At 37.4% G+C, this 14,668-nt stretch overlaps 1 protein-coding gene across 1 annotated transcript; it reads right to left on the bottom strand.

The window, feature by feature from the left end:
* Nucleotides 1-6,946: 6,946 nt before the first annotated feature.
* Nucleotides 6,947-13,870, bottom strand: LOC136071210 (uncharacterized). The gene is made up of 2 exons (XM_065782251.1): nt 13,268-13,870; nt 6,947-7,525 (listed from the first exon to the last, which is right to left on the bottom strand). Exons 1-2 carry the CDS (start codon nt 13,868-13,870, stop codon nt 6,947-6,949), a joined length of 1,182 nt encoding a protein of 393 aa, XP_065638323.1.
* Between the last annotated feature and the right edge of the window lie 798 nt (nt 13,871-14,668).

Here is a 14,668-nt window from a genome sequence, read left to right as displayed (position 1 = left end):
GAGGTTTTTCACTAAGGACTTCGGTTTTCTCTTCGATAACACATCGTGTGTTGTCCGTGTGTTTGCATTTTCCTTCCCTTTATCTTTGCCTTATATTTACTGCTGTAGATGTGTTTATAATTGGCTTAGATTGTTTATCAATTCTGTTAGAAGCTTGTTATCTTATTCCGCACATTAATTGTTTGATATAAAGCTTGAATTGGTAATTTTGTAATTTGGGGTCTAAACGTTCAAGGGTGTTTTAGACACATATTAAACTTTCATATTTTAAACTAGTTTCAAAGATGGACAAGTATTAGAATTATCTAAATTTATCCAAATGCAATCAATCAGATACAAGGAAGTGAATCTTATAATAGGATGTGTAATTTGATTTGTTGTATTGTGAAAGTTCAAAAAGGGTATAAAACACTTTTGAACGTTTAGACCCTAAATAATACAAATACCAATTCAAGCTTTATATCAAACAATTTATGTGCGGAATATGATAACAAGCTTATAACTGAATTGATAGGACAATCTAAGCCAAATGTAAACACATCCACAGCAGTAAATATAAGGCAAAGATAAAGGGAAAGAAGATGCAAACACACGGACAACACACGATGTGTTATCGAAGAGGAAACCGAAGTCCTCGGCGTAAAACCTCTCCGCCGCCCTCCAAGTGGTCAAATAATCCACTAAAGAATGTAGTTGGGATACATGAACAGTAGAAGACCCTCCAAGCCTAATCTACCTAAGTACCTAAGCCCTCCAAGCTTCTTGCTCCAACGAGGTTACGCCGAACCTATTTCTTCTCCAGCTTCCCGGATTCCGCTACTTAACCATAGCATCAACCAATGTATATTGGTTCCTTTCCAAACTGTTTCCTAAAGCACCAAATGGACCTTCTCACAGACGTGGGTGTGGTGAGACAAGGGTTTGGTAAATGACCTCTCAAGGGTATAACAATGGAGAGGAAGAGAGTACAGGAATTTGTAGAGTCTCTTTGGATGAAGATTGGGGATGGATCAATCTTGTATTTCTCTAGGGTTTTCTCTCACAAAATTCTCTCTGGAAGCTCTCTCAATATGATGGGTATAAGGGTGTATATATAGTAGGGTGAGAAGGGAATGCAAAACGTCAGTTTTTGCCAAACAGGGCAAGTTGGCGACTTGATCTCGCGGCTTGGCCAAGTCGCGAAATCAAGTCGCGACGTAACGGCCTGGCTAGACTGGAACTTTTATCCTGTAGCGTGACAGCTGGCACGACCCTTCAGCTTCCCAGTGTGCCTCTCACGTGACTGTCTTTCACGGCTTGCCAGTCGCAAACCACCCGCGAGTCCTAGTCACGAGACTCTATTTTTCTTGCACACTCTTGAGCTTTTCTTCACATCTTCTCACACACTACCCTTACAATTTTCCCACCTAAATACAGGGTTACTAAGTGCTAAATTACAAGCAAATTGGTCACGGAATAAAGCCAATTAGATGGTTGATTAAATTCAACCTTACAATCTCCCCCTTTGGCTATTCCGTGACAAAACCCTACAACAGACTCTAGACTTAAACGTGAGTTGGGAACAGTTGGAAAACTCACTCACACCTAACTCTAGATTCTGAAAAGCACTTGAACATATGAATAAGTAACTCCTGAAACACAATAACATAGCAATATCATTGTACGCAGAAAACTTAATATGCATATGGAGCAAAATACGCATGATCAATCAAAAATGAACATAGGCATAAAAGCAATAATTCATGGCAAGATCAACACCAGTAGTCACTTAAGCAAAAGTGATTACTATGTTCATTCACACCAGGAATGAACATCTGGACATGCAAAAATGATAAACTCAATTGAAGAGAATCATTTGCAAGTCCAACACTCAACCAATGCATACAAACATATATGCATCTAGGAACAATCCTACAAGTGCACAAGAGTGTTGTACTTAGGTTAATGCAAAGCATTAACAAGTACCAAAACATAAGGCACAAAGGCTGCATAAGCAAAGTTTTTGCAAATACATGGCACAAACCATACAAGCCTATAATCATGCAGATAGTGCTAGAAACAACCCTCAAAGCTTACAAAAGCAACAATGGGTACAAAAGACAAACAAAAAATGCTAAAAGCTAAATAACATCATACTATATAAGTGCTGCAATAAACAACTACTACCAATAATTCACATATTGAGAGTTTTAAAATAGACTTAAACCAGTGTACAAAGCAAAAAGACATTTTCAACAAAAATATTTAAACTCCCCCTTTCAATTCCAAAATGCACAATGTACAAACTCCCCCTTTCAGTATGCACCCTTCTTTTTAGTCTTAAGCTTCATTTCCCCTTGCTATGCTTCAATTATCTCCCCCTTTTTGGCACGAATAGCTAAAGGTTGTCTTCCAGCTTCTGTTGTATGTTATCTAACTGTAACTCAATGGTTCCGAGACGCATTTGAGTTTGATTATGAAAGGAGTTGAGAAGTCGTTCTAAGTCCAAAATCCGATGTAGCACGGTTTCAGTGAAATAACTTTGTTTTGGCATTTGGAAACCAGGTGGAATAGACGGAATGCCGGTTGATTGTGCAGGAGGAACTGTAGTAGGGGCAGATAGGGATGCCTGTGTGGATGGCTCAGTCTTAGGTTTCTTAGAAGAGTGGCTCTGGCTTGCTTGGAGAGAGTAGTGGGATATTGGTCGGGAACGAGTCAATACTCTCTCATTTGATGAAGGGCTAATACCTTTACTAAGAACAATCTTCATGACTAGACTGCAGAAGGGAAGAATTGTTCGTGTTGCTGAACGGGCTGATGTTTTCCTGATGATATGGAATATATGAGCACAGATGTCTATTGGGGCACCAGAAATAAGATCACATAGAAATTTAGCCCTTCCTAGGTTGATGAAGGTAGTGTTTGACAGTGGATAGAGATTGGAGAACATGATCAGCTTCAAGGTTGTCAATTCTAGTGAAAATATGGCAGTGCTTATAGATGATCCTGTGCTTCCCACTTCATGTTCAGTTCCCAGAACATGAAGGATGTCTTGTGCATGAAGTTCCCGATCATCGTATGGAGTTCGATCCACATCTTTTGGTCTGGTGATGTGAAGAATCTTAGCAATGGAGTTTGCATTTATGGAAAATTTTGTTCCTCAAACCCAGCATTTTAACTCGACTCCTATGTATCTGGCATTTGAAAAGAATTCCTTGACCAAATCTTCAGTTGGATCCTCAAACTTGCCAAATAAGTCAGTTCAATCTCTTCCTTCAAATATCTTAGGGATAAATGTTGCCTCTAGAGTATCAAACTTGACCACTCTTTCCACAATGGGAGTGGACTCTTTGAAGATATCGGTGTAGGTCTTTAAGTCAGTAGGAGTCCTGAACCTTTGAAATGTAGATTCTTCAGATGACTTATACGATAAACGAGTCCGTTTAGCAACCGAGGTTGGCGGATCATCAGTGACAATGCCTTTGCCTCTGGATGAACAACGAGATATCTGCAACAATGTTGACCTACAGAAAAGAACCAAAATGCAATAGCACAGGAAGCAAACATCAGATTGCTTATTGTCAGGAAAGAAAAGACCAGATTTTTCACAAGAGCACAATAACAACATATTAACTAGACTAACCACAACTCGGAACATCAAATATAATGAGTGGCAGAACATTTCAGAACAGATACTCACAATATTACACATGACAAAATGCCAAAAACATAATATGAGGAATGCAACACATTCTAGAACCACATCATATAACACCGTCTTTCAATAGACAAACTCATGAACAAAAAACAATCACAGAGAACCATAGTATGGGCAAGATAAAACCACCAAAACACACAACATACAAACCCATAGACACATGTTCAAACCCATTACAACTCAACACAACAGGGACACTATTCACACCAAAAAGATACTTGAACCAAGTACAATGAAGGAAGATAGAAAGAATCCATACCTTTCTTTTGCTGTTTGATGAAGACATGATGTAAAAATGGATACTTTTTCAGTGAGAAATGGAGTGTTTGAAAGAAAAATGGGGAAGACAGTGAACAGTCATAAAATTTCAAGGGAAAAACTGAAAAACGATTTTAAAAACTGTCTTTAAATCGCAAAACACGCGTTTTTCGCGGCTTATCCAAGTCGCCAGTAAGTCGCCAGATCAAGCTTCGAAACACTGTGAAGGAAGATTCTAGAAAAATCTTCTAAGTGTTTTTCGCGACTGGAAGGTTTAGTCGCGAAGGAGTCGCGAGCTGAGCCGCAAAAATCACTGAGTAACCCTCGCGATTGGACCTTCCACCAGCGATCAAGCCGCCAAAATGAGCCGCGAAAAGAGCAAAACACAAGTTTTTCAAAAATTTTCTAAGTATTTTTCACGTCTAGAGTAGTAACTCGCCAGTAAATCACGAGAATCTCTGACTGAGCTCGCCACTGGGGCTTGCGACTGTGCTGACCCGCGACTTAGTCGCCAAAACAGAGTACCACTGTTTTTGAGAAAATTTCACAATTTTGGAAAAACAAAGTACTTTCCAAAAACAAAACAAACATACTCAAAAATCTTTTTGTGTTTGTCCACTAAGATTGAGCATGTGAAAACACATTTAAACAAGTACAATCACACAAATGAATATGGCATTCGTTGAACATAGACTTGAGTGATGTGTGTGGATATCAAAAATGAGATAGTTCTTAGTCCAATGTGAAGCTTCAATGATCAATTCAATCAAGGCATACACAACTAGCACTAGATAATGTGACCTATCTCAATTATAGAAACATGCATATATGACCTCCCACAAGTACTTGATACTAATGCTTTGAAGCTTTTCATTTGGCTCCATATTCAACATATTGTTTGCAACATTTGAGCAAAGAGAATCTCATTGTGAGATAGATGCCTGAAATTTTTGATATTTCAATTGATGAGTTAGCCTTTGGCTTTTTGAGCATCACACATTTTATTTTGGTCGCTTTCCCTTTTTCCTAGTCAAATACTAGTGTGTGCGACAGGCTTTTGCAACTCTATATCTTTTTTCATTTGGAGATTTACATTTAGAGAGCTCTTTTAAAAAAAAAAAAAAGGTGGGAAGATATATAGGCATGAGTCTATGCATGTCTCAAGATCAACAAAATCATTCACTAATCATTCATGACAAGGTTGAAGATCTATTTACAACAATCACATAGATTTCAGAATTTCTTTCACAATGATATGAGTGCATGAGAGACAAGCTATGCTCGTTAAATGCACAAAGCCATAAGTACAAAGGTACATGGCAAAACATGCTTGGAGACAAAACTCAACAAAGTGATCAAAATTTTTGGATTTTCAACTTTTTATGTGTTTTTGGATTTTTGACACAAAAACAGTAGAAGAAAGATAAAAAAAATTTAAACACAAACAAACCACAAATTAGACAAATGCTCAAAAATACAAAGCAACTAACCAATCTTATCCACAAATCATAGGAAGAATTGATGCATGGACACGTCACATGCGTTTGGGGTGATATCCTTGATGGATCGGGTACGAGAGTTAGGACTTTCAAACCTCCTGTTGAAGCTCTCCAAGCAGGTGGTGAAGGCGCCAATCATTTTCATCACGTCCGCCATTCCGGGATCATGGTTTTGGCTCCTTGATTGCTCACCACCCCAAGACCTCAAGACATTTCTTCTTCCTCGTGACCGAGATACACTCGCATTGTTGTCTGCTCTTAGCTTTTGACAGTTGGGTCTGGTGTGTCCTTGCAGTCCACAATAGTGACAAATATAGTTTATTCTAGGACCCTGCTGCTGTCTTGGAAGAGATCTTCCTCTAGCTCCAAATCTGAATTCAGATTGATTTCGGGACTTGTTGAATTCCCGTTGATTTGCCACATTCTGTTTCTTCTTGACCTCAACTTTCTCTGGTGTTAGGTTCTAAAGATTTAGGAATTTATGTATTTAGAACTCTAATTTGTATTGTTGGCAAACCATGATCAAAACAGGTTGTTTAGTCTTGTTTAGGCTTGCTCAAAGTATGTTTATTTGTAAACTGGAATCGAGTGAGTGCAGATTTATTGGACTAAATCTGTAAGGCTCGATCGATCGAAAATTAGACTCGATCGATCGAACCACGTACAGATTTATTTTTCTGCAGAGTTCCAGTTCAGCCCAAACTCTATTTAAACGTCTTGGGGTTCAAGTAAAACACTCCTATATATAAGGAAAACCCTAGAACGTTTTTACGGTATATCCCAACCCGGACTTGTCTGAGGCATGTTTTTGGGATGAAATAACATCATCTAGCTTCCTGGAGGAGATCCTATCTATCTTGGCATGAGATTGTACTACCTCTTGCTCAAGGAATCTCACTTTAGTGTAAGCTTCTGATAGCTCACCATTAAGTGTTTCAATTTCACATTTTGCCTCCTTATATCGTGCCAGGAGACTTTTGTAATCTTCCTCAGCTCTCTTCATCTTCTTGATGGCTGCATTAGCCACTTTAGCATATTCACCGGTCTTCTCAAGGAGCGAGTTGTAAGTCTCTTGCAATCCCACCGTTTCTCGAACTTCCTCATCTTCAGACTCTTCGACTATTCCTATAGACTCCAAATCAGAATGTTCCCCCAGCTCTTTTACAAGTGTACCCAACTCATCCAAAGTCTCCACATGTGCAATGGTCATGAAAGCGGAGTAATTTCCTTCTCCGTCACAGCCATCTTCAGAGTCAGAATTTGATGAATCAGCATCGCTCAAAGTTGTGGCATAGACCTTTCCTTTTGATTTCAAATAATTGGGACATTCCTTTTTGAAGTGTCGATGTCCATTACACTCGAAGCACACAATGTCCGAGGAAGATTGAGTCTCCTTCCCTTCTTTCCTCATGAACTCTTTCCTATCACCTCTTGAAGATGAAAATTTCCTATCATTGAATGGTTTTCCACTGTTCTTCATCTTCAGGAATTTTCAGAAGTTTTTCGCCAGATATGCTACTTCCTTCTCCACTCCATCTTCTTCTGAAATATCATGAGATGCTACTCTCTCATCAATTGTTTTAAGAGCAAGAGATTTGCTCTTCTTCTGTGAGGGCAGAGACAACTCATATGTCTGTAGAGAACCGACCAGCTCCTGAACCTTGATTTCATCAAGATCTTTGCTCTCTTCAATGGCTGTAACTTTAGCACAAAAACTTTCTGGTAGTGATCGAAGGATCTTCCTTACAATCTTTGAGTCCTCCGCCTTTTCTCCTAAGTTAAATTTACCAACAACCACTTCATTCAGTTTGCTATAAAATGAATCAAACGACTCTTCCTCACTCATTTTTAACTCCTCAAAGCGAGTGGTCAGCATTTGAAGTTTTGTGTCCTTCACTTTCTTAGTTCCCTCATAGGTTGTCTCCAGAATTTCCCATGCTTCCTTAGCAATGGAGATGTGAGAAATCCGGTGGAATTCTTCTAGAGAAACACCGCAGAAGATAGCATTCAATGCCTTGCTATTTGCATTTGCTACTGCAAGAGCATCCTTATCCCAATTTGCCTTAGGAGCCTCCGGTTTAGTTCAACCTATATCAACTGCATCCCACACAGTCTCATCCATAGAACACAAAAGCGCCCTCATTCGGACTTTCCAAAATGCATAATTATTACCATCAAAGAAGGGTGGAACATTGAGAGATTGAGACCTATCCATCTCACAAAGGGGTCAAGGATCACACTCAAGTATTAAAACCATAACAAGTGCACCCGCTCTGATACCAATTGAAAGTTCAATATGGGTATGAAACACCCTTGAACGTTTAGACCCCAAATTACAAAATTACCAATTCAAGCTTAATATCAAACGATTAACGTGCGGAACATGAATATAAGCTAAACACAGAATTGATAAACAATCTAAGCCAAATATAAACACATCCACAGTAGTAAATATAAGGCAAAGGTAAAGGGAAAGAAGATGCAAACACACGGACAGCATACGATGTGTTATCGAAGAGGAAACCGAAGTCCTCGGCGTAAAACCTCTCCGCCGCCCTCCAAGCGGTCAAATAATCCACTATAAAATGTAGTTAGGATATATGAACAGCAGAAGACCCTCCAAGCCTAATCTACCCAAGTACCTAAGCCCTCCAAGCTTCTTGCTCCAACGAGGTTACGCCAAACCTATTTTTTCTCTAGCTTCCCGGATTCTGCTACTTGACCATAGCATCAACCAATGTATATTGGTTCCTTTCCAAACTGCTTCCCAAAGCACCAAATGGACCTTCTCACAGACGTGGGTGTGGTGAGACAAGGGTTTGGTAAATGACCTCTCATGGGTATGACAATGAAGAGGAAGAGAGTAGAGGAATTTGTAGAGTCTCTTTAGATGAAGATTGGGGATGAATCAATCTTGTATTTTTCTAGGGTTTTCTCTCACAAAATTCTCTCTGGAAGCTCTCTCAAAATGATGGGTATAAGGGTGTATATATAGTAGGGTGAGAAGGGAATGCAAAACGTCAGTTTTTGCCAAACAGGGCAAGTTGGCGACTTGAACTCGCGGCTTGGCCAAGTCGCGAAATCAAGTCGCAACGTAACGGCCTGGCCAGACTGGAAATTTTTTCTTGTAGCGTGACAGCTGGCGCGACCCTTCAGCTTCCCAGTGTGCCTCTCACGTGACTGCCTTTCGCGGCTTACCAGTCGCGAACCACCCGCGAGTCCTAGTCGCGAGTCTCTGTTTTTCTTGCACACTCTTGAGCTTTTCTTCACATCTTCTCACACACTACCCTTACAATTTTCCCACCTAAATACAGGGTTACTAAGTGCTAAATTACAAGCAAATTGGTCACGGAATAAAGCCAATTAGATGGTTGATTAAATTAAACTTTACATATAGTGGTAGATGTTTGGAATGCAAAGAATCATTTTTCCAAAACAGGGTTGGCTGGTGGCTTGGCCTCGCGACTTGACTGAGCTGCAAGTTCAAGCTGCGAGATAACTAAATGGCTAGTCTAGACTTTTTGTCCTATAGTGCTCTAGCTGGCATAATGCTTCAGCTTCTCCGCATGCTTGGCATGTGAGCATCTTCTGGCGGCTTGCAAGTTGCGAGATACCCGCGATATCCAGCCACACTACTTCACTACACAATCTTGAGCATTTCTTCACACTCTCTCACACACTACCCTTACATGAATCCCATCTAAGTACAGGGTTTCTAAATGCTGAATTACAAGCAAATTTGGCATAGAATAAATCCAACAGAGTGGTTAATTAAATTCAACCTTACAACCTTCATACACACACATAGAGCTATAAATATCAAGATTTACATCAAGAACATGAGAGTTGATTCAGTTGCTGCATAAAGAACATTCAAGAAGATCAAGATTCACAAGTAGGAGAACTTGTGGTTGCTGCAGATCAAGAAAAGAAGTAGTCCATGAACTCGAAGCTATCATGGGGTCGTAGTAGTAAGTTTTCTACTCGAGGTAGCAATAGAATGTTAGTGGTCTAAGTGCTATTATACAAAATTTAATTCTTTCATAATGGATTTGCTTTTTAACTTAAGGATAGCTAGATTAAATCCTCCCCAAGTTTTTTATCAGTTTGGTTTTCCTGGATCATCATATTATTGTGTTCTTTATTTTCCACTGCTTTACATGATATGATTTGAATGTGTTGACCTAGATCTTATTAATGAACTTGTTAATCAACTTGGCTTAATATTAGGTTAAACAACTTGTGTTTTAAGGGGTCTAAAAAATATACAGTGCATTTATTTTTTGGTGTAACACTCAGATAAATTATCTCATGGAGAGTATATTCATGCGAAAAGTTAAAAAGTAAAAGAAAACCATATGCAGTACATCTGAGTTTTTTGACTGGCTTTGCCAGCTACTTTAATTTAGAAATTTATGAAGTTTTATATGCTACTAGTTTTTTATCATTCATAAGTAGTGACCTGATCCGTTTAAATCAAGTTCCACTGTTCGGGTTTCATCCATTGTTTTGATCATTGTCCTCTAAGTAAGGACTAGAGAACACCACGGATTGATTTAAATCTCTCTCTCTCTCTCTCTCTCTACCATACCATACTTATAATCATCCACAAATCATGTGCCCCATTTTATTGGGTATATGTATATAATATTTTTATTGAAGATGTCAAGAGCCTTGTAACTTAGAGGCATTGCCTGGTCTCCTTTATAAGGATAACTGGGATTCAAAATCTCCCCTCCCCCACTTAAATAATATTTTGATTAAAGTCTTACAATGTTCAATTTAGTATAATTGTTTGTGCAGTGTGTAATTTTCTAAGTGTTCAGCCTTTCGTTGGATCTAAAATTTATATGACCGCATCATGCAATGAGTAACAATTGCTTCTGATTATTTGTAATTTGATGTTGTTATAGGAAGTGCTCCTTTAAAATGTGAAGTTAATAGAATAATTGGCATCCTATTGCAGATATTAAAGATCTTTGTATTCATTTATAGGAGGCTGATCTTCTTAAAACCCCAAAAGATGAGGTATATTTCTACTTTCAGTTATTTCTTTGTGCAGTTCACAAAATTGAATAGGGTATATTTGTTACAAAAAGAATAAATAAATAATAGCAATACAACAATAGCAACTATAATATATATATATATATATATAAAACCGAAGCCTCTGAAGCTCTCACAATTTTCCACGTCAACACAATATTAAAAAAAAAAAAATACATTTCTAAAACCCGACATTATTCAAAAAGAAAAAAAAAACACCCAAAAATTTGAGCTAAAAAAAAAAAAAGCCAAAAGCCTAAAACCTAAAAATTTCCTTCTCCCCAAAACCAAAACTCAATTAAAAAAACACTCCCCTTTAAACACAAACATAGTGACACAGACTCATCTCAAACTCCCTCTCTTCTTCACGTAGTCCCATCTCCTTCTTCTCTCCAAAAACAAAACCGGATGCTTATCTTAAAAAAAAAAAAAAAAAAAAAAGCATTAGACACAAGCATTAGACACAAACACAAACTCAGCTTGAAAACACGATTGGAGTTTGCAAGAGAATATGCAGGAAACCCCAAAACTGAAACACGATTGGAGTTTGCAAGAGAATACACAGGAAACCCCAAAACTAAAAACCCTAGATGCGAATCCTTCTCCTTGGTCGTCACTCCCATCTGAGACAATCTCTTCCCGGCAGGGCGGCTTGATGTATTTAGGGGCCTAAAGCGAAAATTGATTATTTTATTTTAGATGCAAAATTACTACTAATTAACATAAACTATGTAGAATTTTTTCTTTTTTTAGAAATTTTATAAACAGAAAAAATTTAACAAAATTTTTCATACTTGTTGATATGGTAGATTGATTATAGTAAGTAAAATAGTGGTGTTAGTGGTGGACTTATGGTGAGAACTAGTAAAAGTTTGCTAACTAAGCTCTTATTATTATTCTTATTTTTTTTAGAAGTACAACATTCACAATATTTTTTTACAACAAATCCTAAGTTTTAAGTTGCTTTTTTTTTTCTTTGAAAATATCACTATAATTATTTTTTTGCCATCAATAACAGGTTGTAACAACTTGCTACTTAGTATAATTGTAAAAGTATTGTAAAAAATATTGTGAACGTTGCATTTTTCTCTATTTTTTATTTGTTTTTCATCTGGTAAAAAAATATTATTTTATTTATTGATTATAAATAACCCTATTATTTAAAATTTGGGGGCCTTTTTTTTACTTGGGGCCTTAGGCGACCGATTTTTTGCTCCACTATTCAGCCGGCACTGCTTCTCGGCAATGATAAGCGATCAAAACCCTACTCTATAAAAAAACAAAAAATTTTGATTTCATATACAAAAATCTTGATTTTCTATTTTCTGATTTGTTAGATAAAGAATTTTTTGTGTGTTTTTGTTGTTGGAATTCTGGATTTTAAGTTCAAGTCTTGGAATTCAATCTCAAAGTAAGCAATAATAGAAATACATGTTTGATCTGATTTTCTCTCTTATATACCTACCCCTATTTTTGTTGTCTCTTTGGGTTTGAGTTATAATATACATACATATAACTTTAGATCTTTCAATTGATTTTTTGTCTGTTAAATGGGTCTTAATATGCTTTTTATGCCATTTTGGTTTTCAAAATTTGTAAAATTAGACTCAATTGAGAAAATTTTGTATTATATACGAATTTTTCAATCTGATCTTTTTCAAATTTCAATTTTATTTTATTGATATGGGTTAAAAGTCAGATTGAAAGTGGTTTAAATGGAATAGAGCCTCAAAGTTATGTTTTAATTATATGTCTTCAATTAGGTTTTCTATCGATTTAGGGATTTCAAATTCTATAGGTTTTGTAAGAAAATATTGTAAATATCGATGGGTTTCATAGTGGAGATAGTATTGATTTAACGGTTTTTTTCTTTTTTTTTTTTGTGTGTTTTTGAAAGGCCTAAGAGTTGGCCCGATGATTAATTTATTTGGTTGAAAAATTAATTCATACTGATGTAGATTGTGGTTTCAGAATTTTCAATGATATGTATGGGTTGTGTGTTGCAAATAGTTATGGTGTTTAATAATAATTTTAGGCACAGTTGATTTGATGCTATATAGTTATTGGGTTTTGTTTTAGAAAATCTTCTATTTTGAAGGACTCTTATTGAGTGGGTGCAGGTTGTGACCTCAGATTCTTCGTTGAATTTTCATGGATTCACAGATATCATAAGTTAGAGTTTAGGAGTTAACATTTTGAATTTTTATTTTTGGATTTATTCTTCCATAAGGTAAAACCGTTTCCCTTTTTGTTTCAATGAATTTTTATAGCCTATATATAAAAAAAGAAGCAAGGAAGTATGTAGGGTAGTATATATACTAATAGTTGCCACTGTTACTCCCAAATTCTATTGAACTATGTTTTGAATTCTTGATTGAAGCTTTTATGTAACTGCTAGGCTCCCTTTGATTTAATTGAAGTCGTGATTATTTATTTGATATTTGGTTTTTCAGATGGGAGTTTTTTTTTTTTTTTTTTTTTAGTCACAGCCATCTTCAGAGTCAGAATTTGATGAATCAGCATCACTCAAAGTTGTGGCATAGACCTTTCCTTTTGTTTTCAAATAATTGGGACATTCCTTTTTGAAGTGTCCATGTCCATTACACTCGAAACACACAATGTCCGAGGAAGATTGAGACTCCTTCCCTTCTTTCCTCGTAAACTCTTTCCTATCACCTCTTGAAGATGAAAATTTCCTATCATTGAATGGTTTTCCACTGTTCTTCATCTTCAGGAATTTTCGGAAGTTTTTCGCCAGATATGCTACTTCCTTCTTCACTCCATCTTTGTCTGAAATATCATGAGATGCTACTCTCTCATCAATTGTTTTAAGAGCAAGTGATTTGCTTTTCTTCTGTGAGGGCAGGGACAATTCATATGTCTGCAGAGAACCAATCAGCTGTTGAACCTTGATGTCGTCAAGATCCTTGCTCTCTTCAATGGCTGTAACTTTGGGCCAGAAAGTTTCTGGTAGTGACCGGAGGATCTTCCTTACAATCTTTGAGTCCTCCGTCTTTTCTCCCAAGTTGAATTTACCAACAACCACTTCGTTCAGTTTGCTATAAAATGAATCAAATGACTCTTCCTCACTCATTTTTAACTCCTCAAAGCGAGTGGTCAGCATTTGAAGTTTTGTGTCCTTCACTTTCTTAGTTCCCTCATAGGTTGTCTCCAGAATTTCCCATGCTTCCTTAGCAATGGAGATGTGAGAAATCTGGTGGAATTCTTCTGGAGAAACACCACAGAAGATAGCATTCAATGCCTTGCTATTTGCATTTGCTGCTGCAAGAGCATCCATATCCCAATTTGCCTTAGGAGCCTCCGATTTAGTCCAACCTATATCAACTGCATCCCACACAGTCTCATCCATAGAACACAAAAACACCCTCATTCGGACTTTCCAAAATGCATAATTATTACCATCAAAAAATGGTGGAACATTGAGAGATTGAGACCTATCCATCTCACCAAGGGGTCAAGGATCACACTCAGATATTAAAACCATAACAAGTGCACCCGCTCTGATACCAATTGAAAGTTCAAAAAGGGTATAAAACACCTTTGAACGTTTAGACCCCAAATAACACAAATACTAATTCAAGCTTTATATCAAACAATTTATGTGCGGAATATGATAACAAGCTTATAACTGAATTGATAGGACAATCTAAGCCAAATGTAAACACATCCACAACAGTAAATATAAGGCAAAGATAAAGGGAAAGAAGATGCAGATACACGGACAACACACGATGTGTTATCGAAGAGGAAACCGAAGTCCTCGGCGTAAAACCTCTTCGCCGCCCTCTAAGTGGTCAAATAATCCACTAAAGAATGTAGTTGGGATACATGAACAGCAGAAGACCCTCCAAGCCTAATCTACCCAAGTACCTAAGCCCTCCAAGCTTTTTACTCCAACGAGGTTATGCTGAACCTATTTCTTCTCCAGCTTCCCGGATTCCGCTACTTGACCATAGCATCAACCAATGTATATTGGTTCATTTCCAAACTGCTTCCCAAAGCACCAAATGGACCTTCTCACAGACGTGGGTGTGGTGAGACAAGGGTTTGGTAAATGACCTCTCAAGGGTATAACAATGGAGAGGAAGAGAGTACAGGAATTTGTAGAGTCTCTTTAGATGAAGATTGGGGATGGATCAATCTTGTA

The sequence above is a fragment of the Quercus suber genome, unplaced genomic scaffold (genome assembly GCF_002906115.3).
Source record: "Quercus suber isolate HL8 unplaced genomic scaffold, Cork oak 2.0 scaffold_15, whole genome shotgun sequence".
Taxonomy (NCBI): domain Eukaryota; kingdom Viridiplantae; phylum Streptophyta; class Magnoliopsida; order Fagales; family Fagaceae; genus Quercus; species Quercus suber.
The sequence above is the reverse complement of the archived record's forward strand: the minus strand, read 5'-3'. Positions and strand labels throughout refer to the sequence as shown.

Coding starts and splice junctions, on each gene's coding strand:
- LOC136071210 (XM_065782251.1), bottom strand. CDS start 13,870: ATGGATGAGACTGTGTGGGATGCAGTTGATATAGGTTGGACTAAATCG. Junction 7,526..13,267: donor AAGATGGAGTGAAGAAGGAA/GTAGCATATCTG, acceptor ACTAAACCGGAG/GCTCCTAAGGCAAATTGGGA.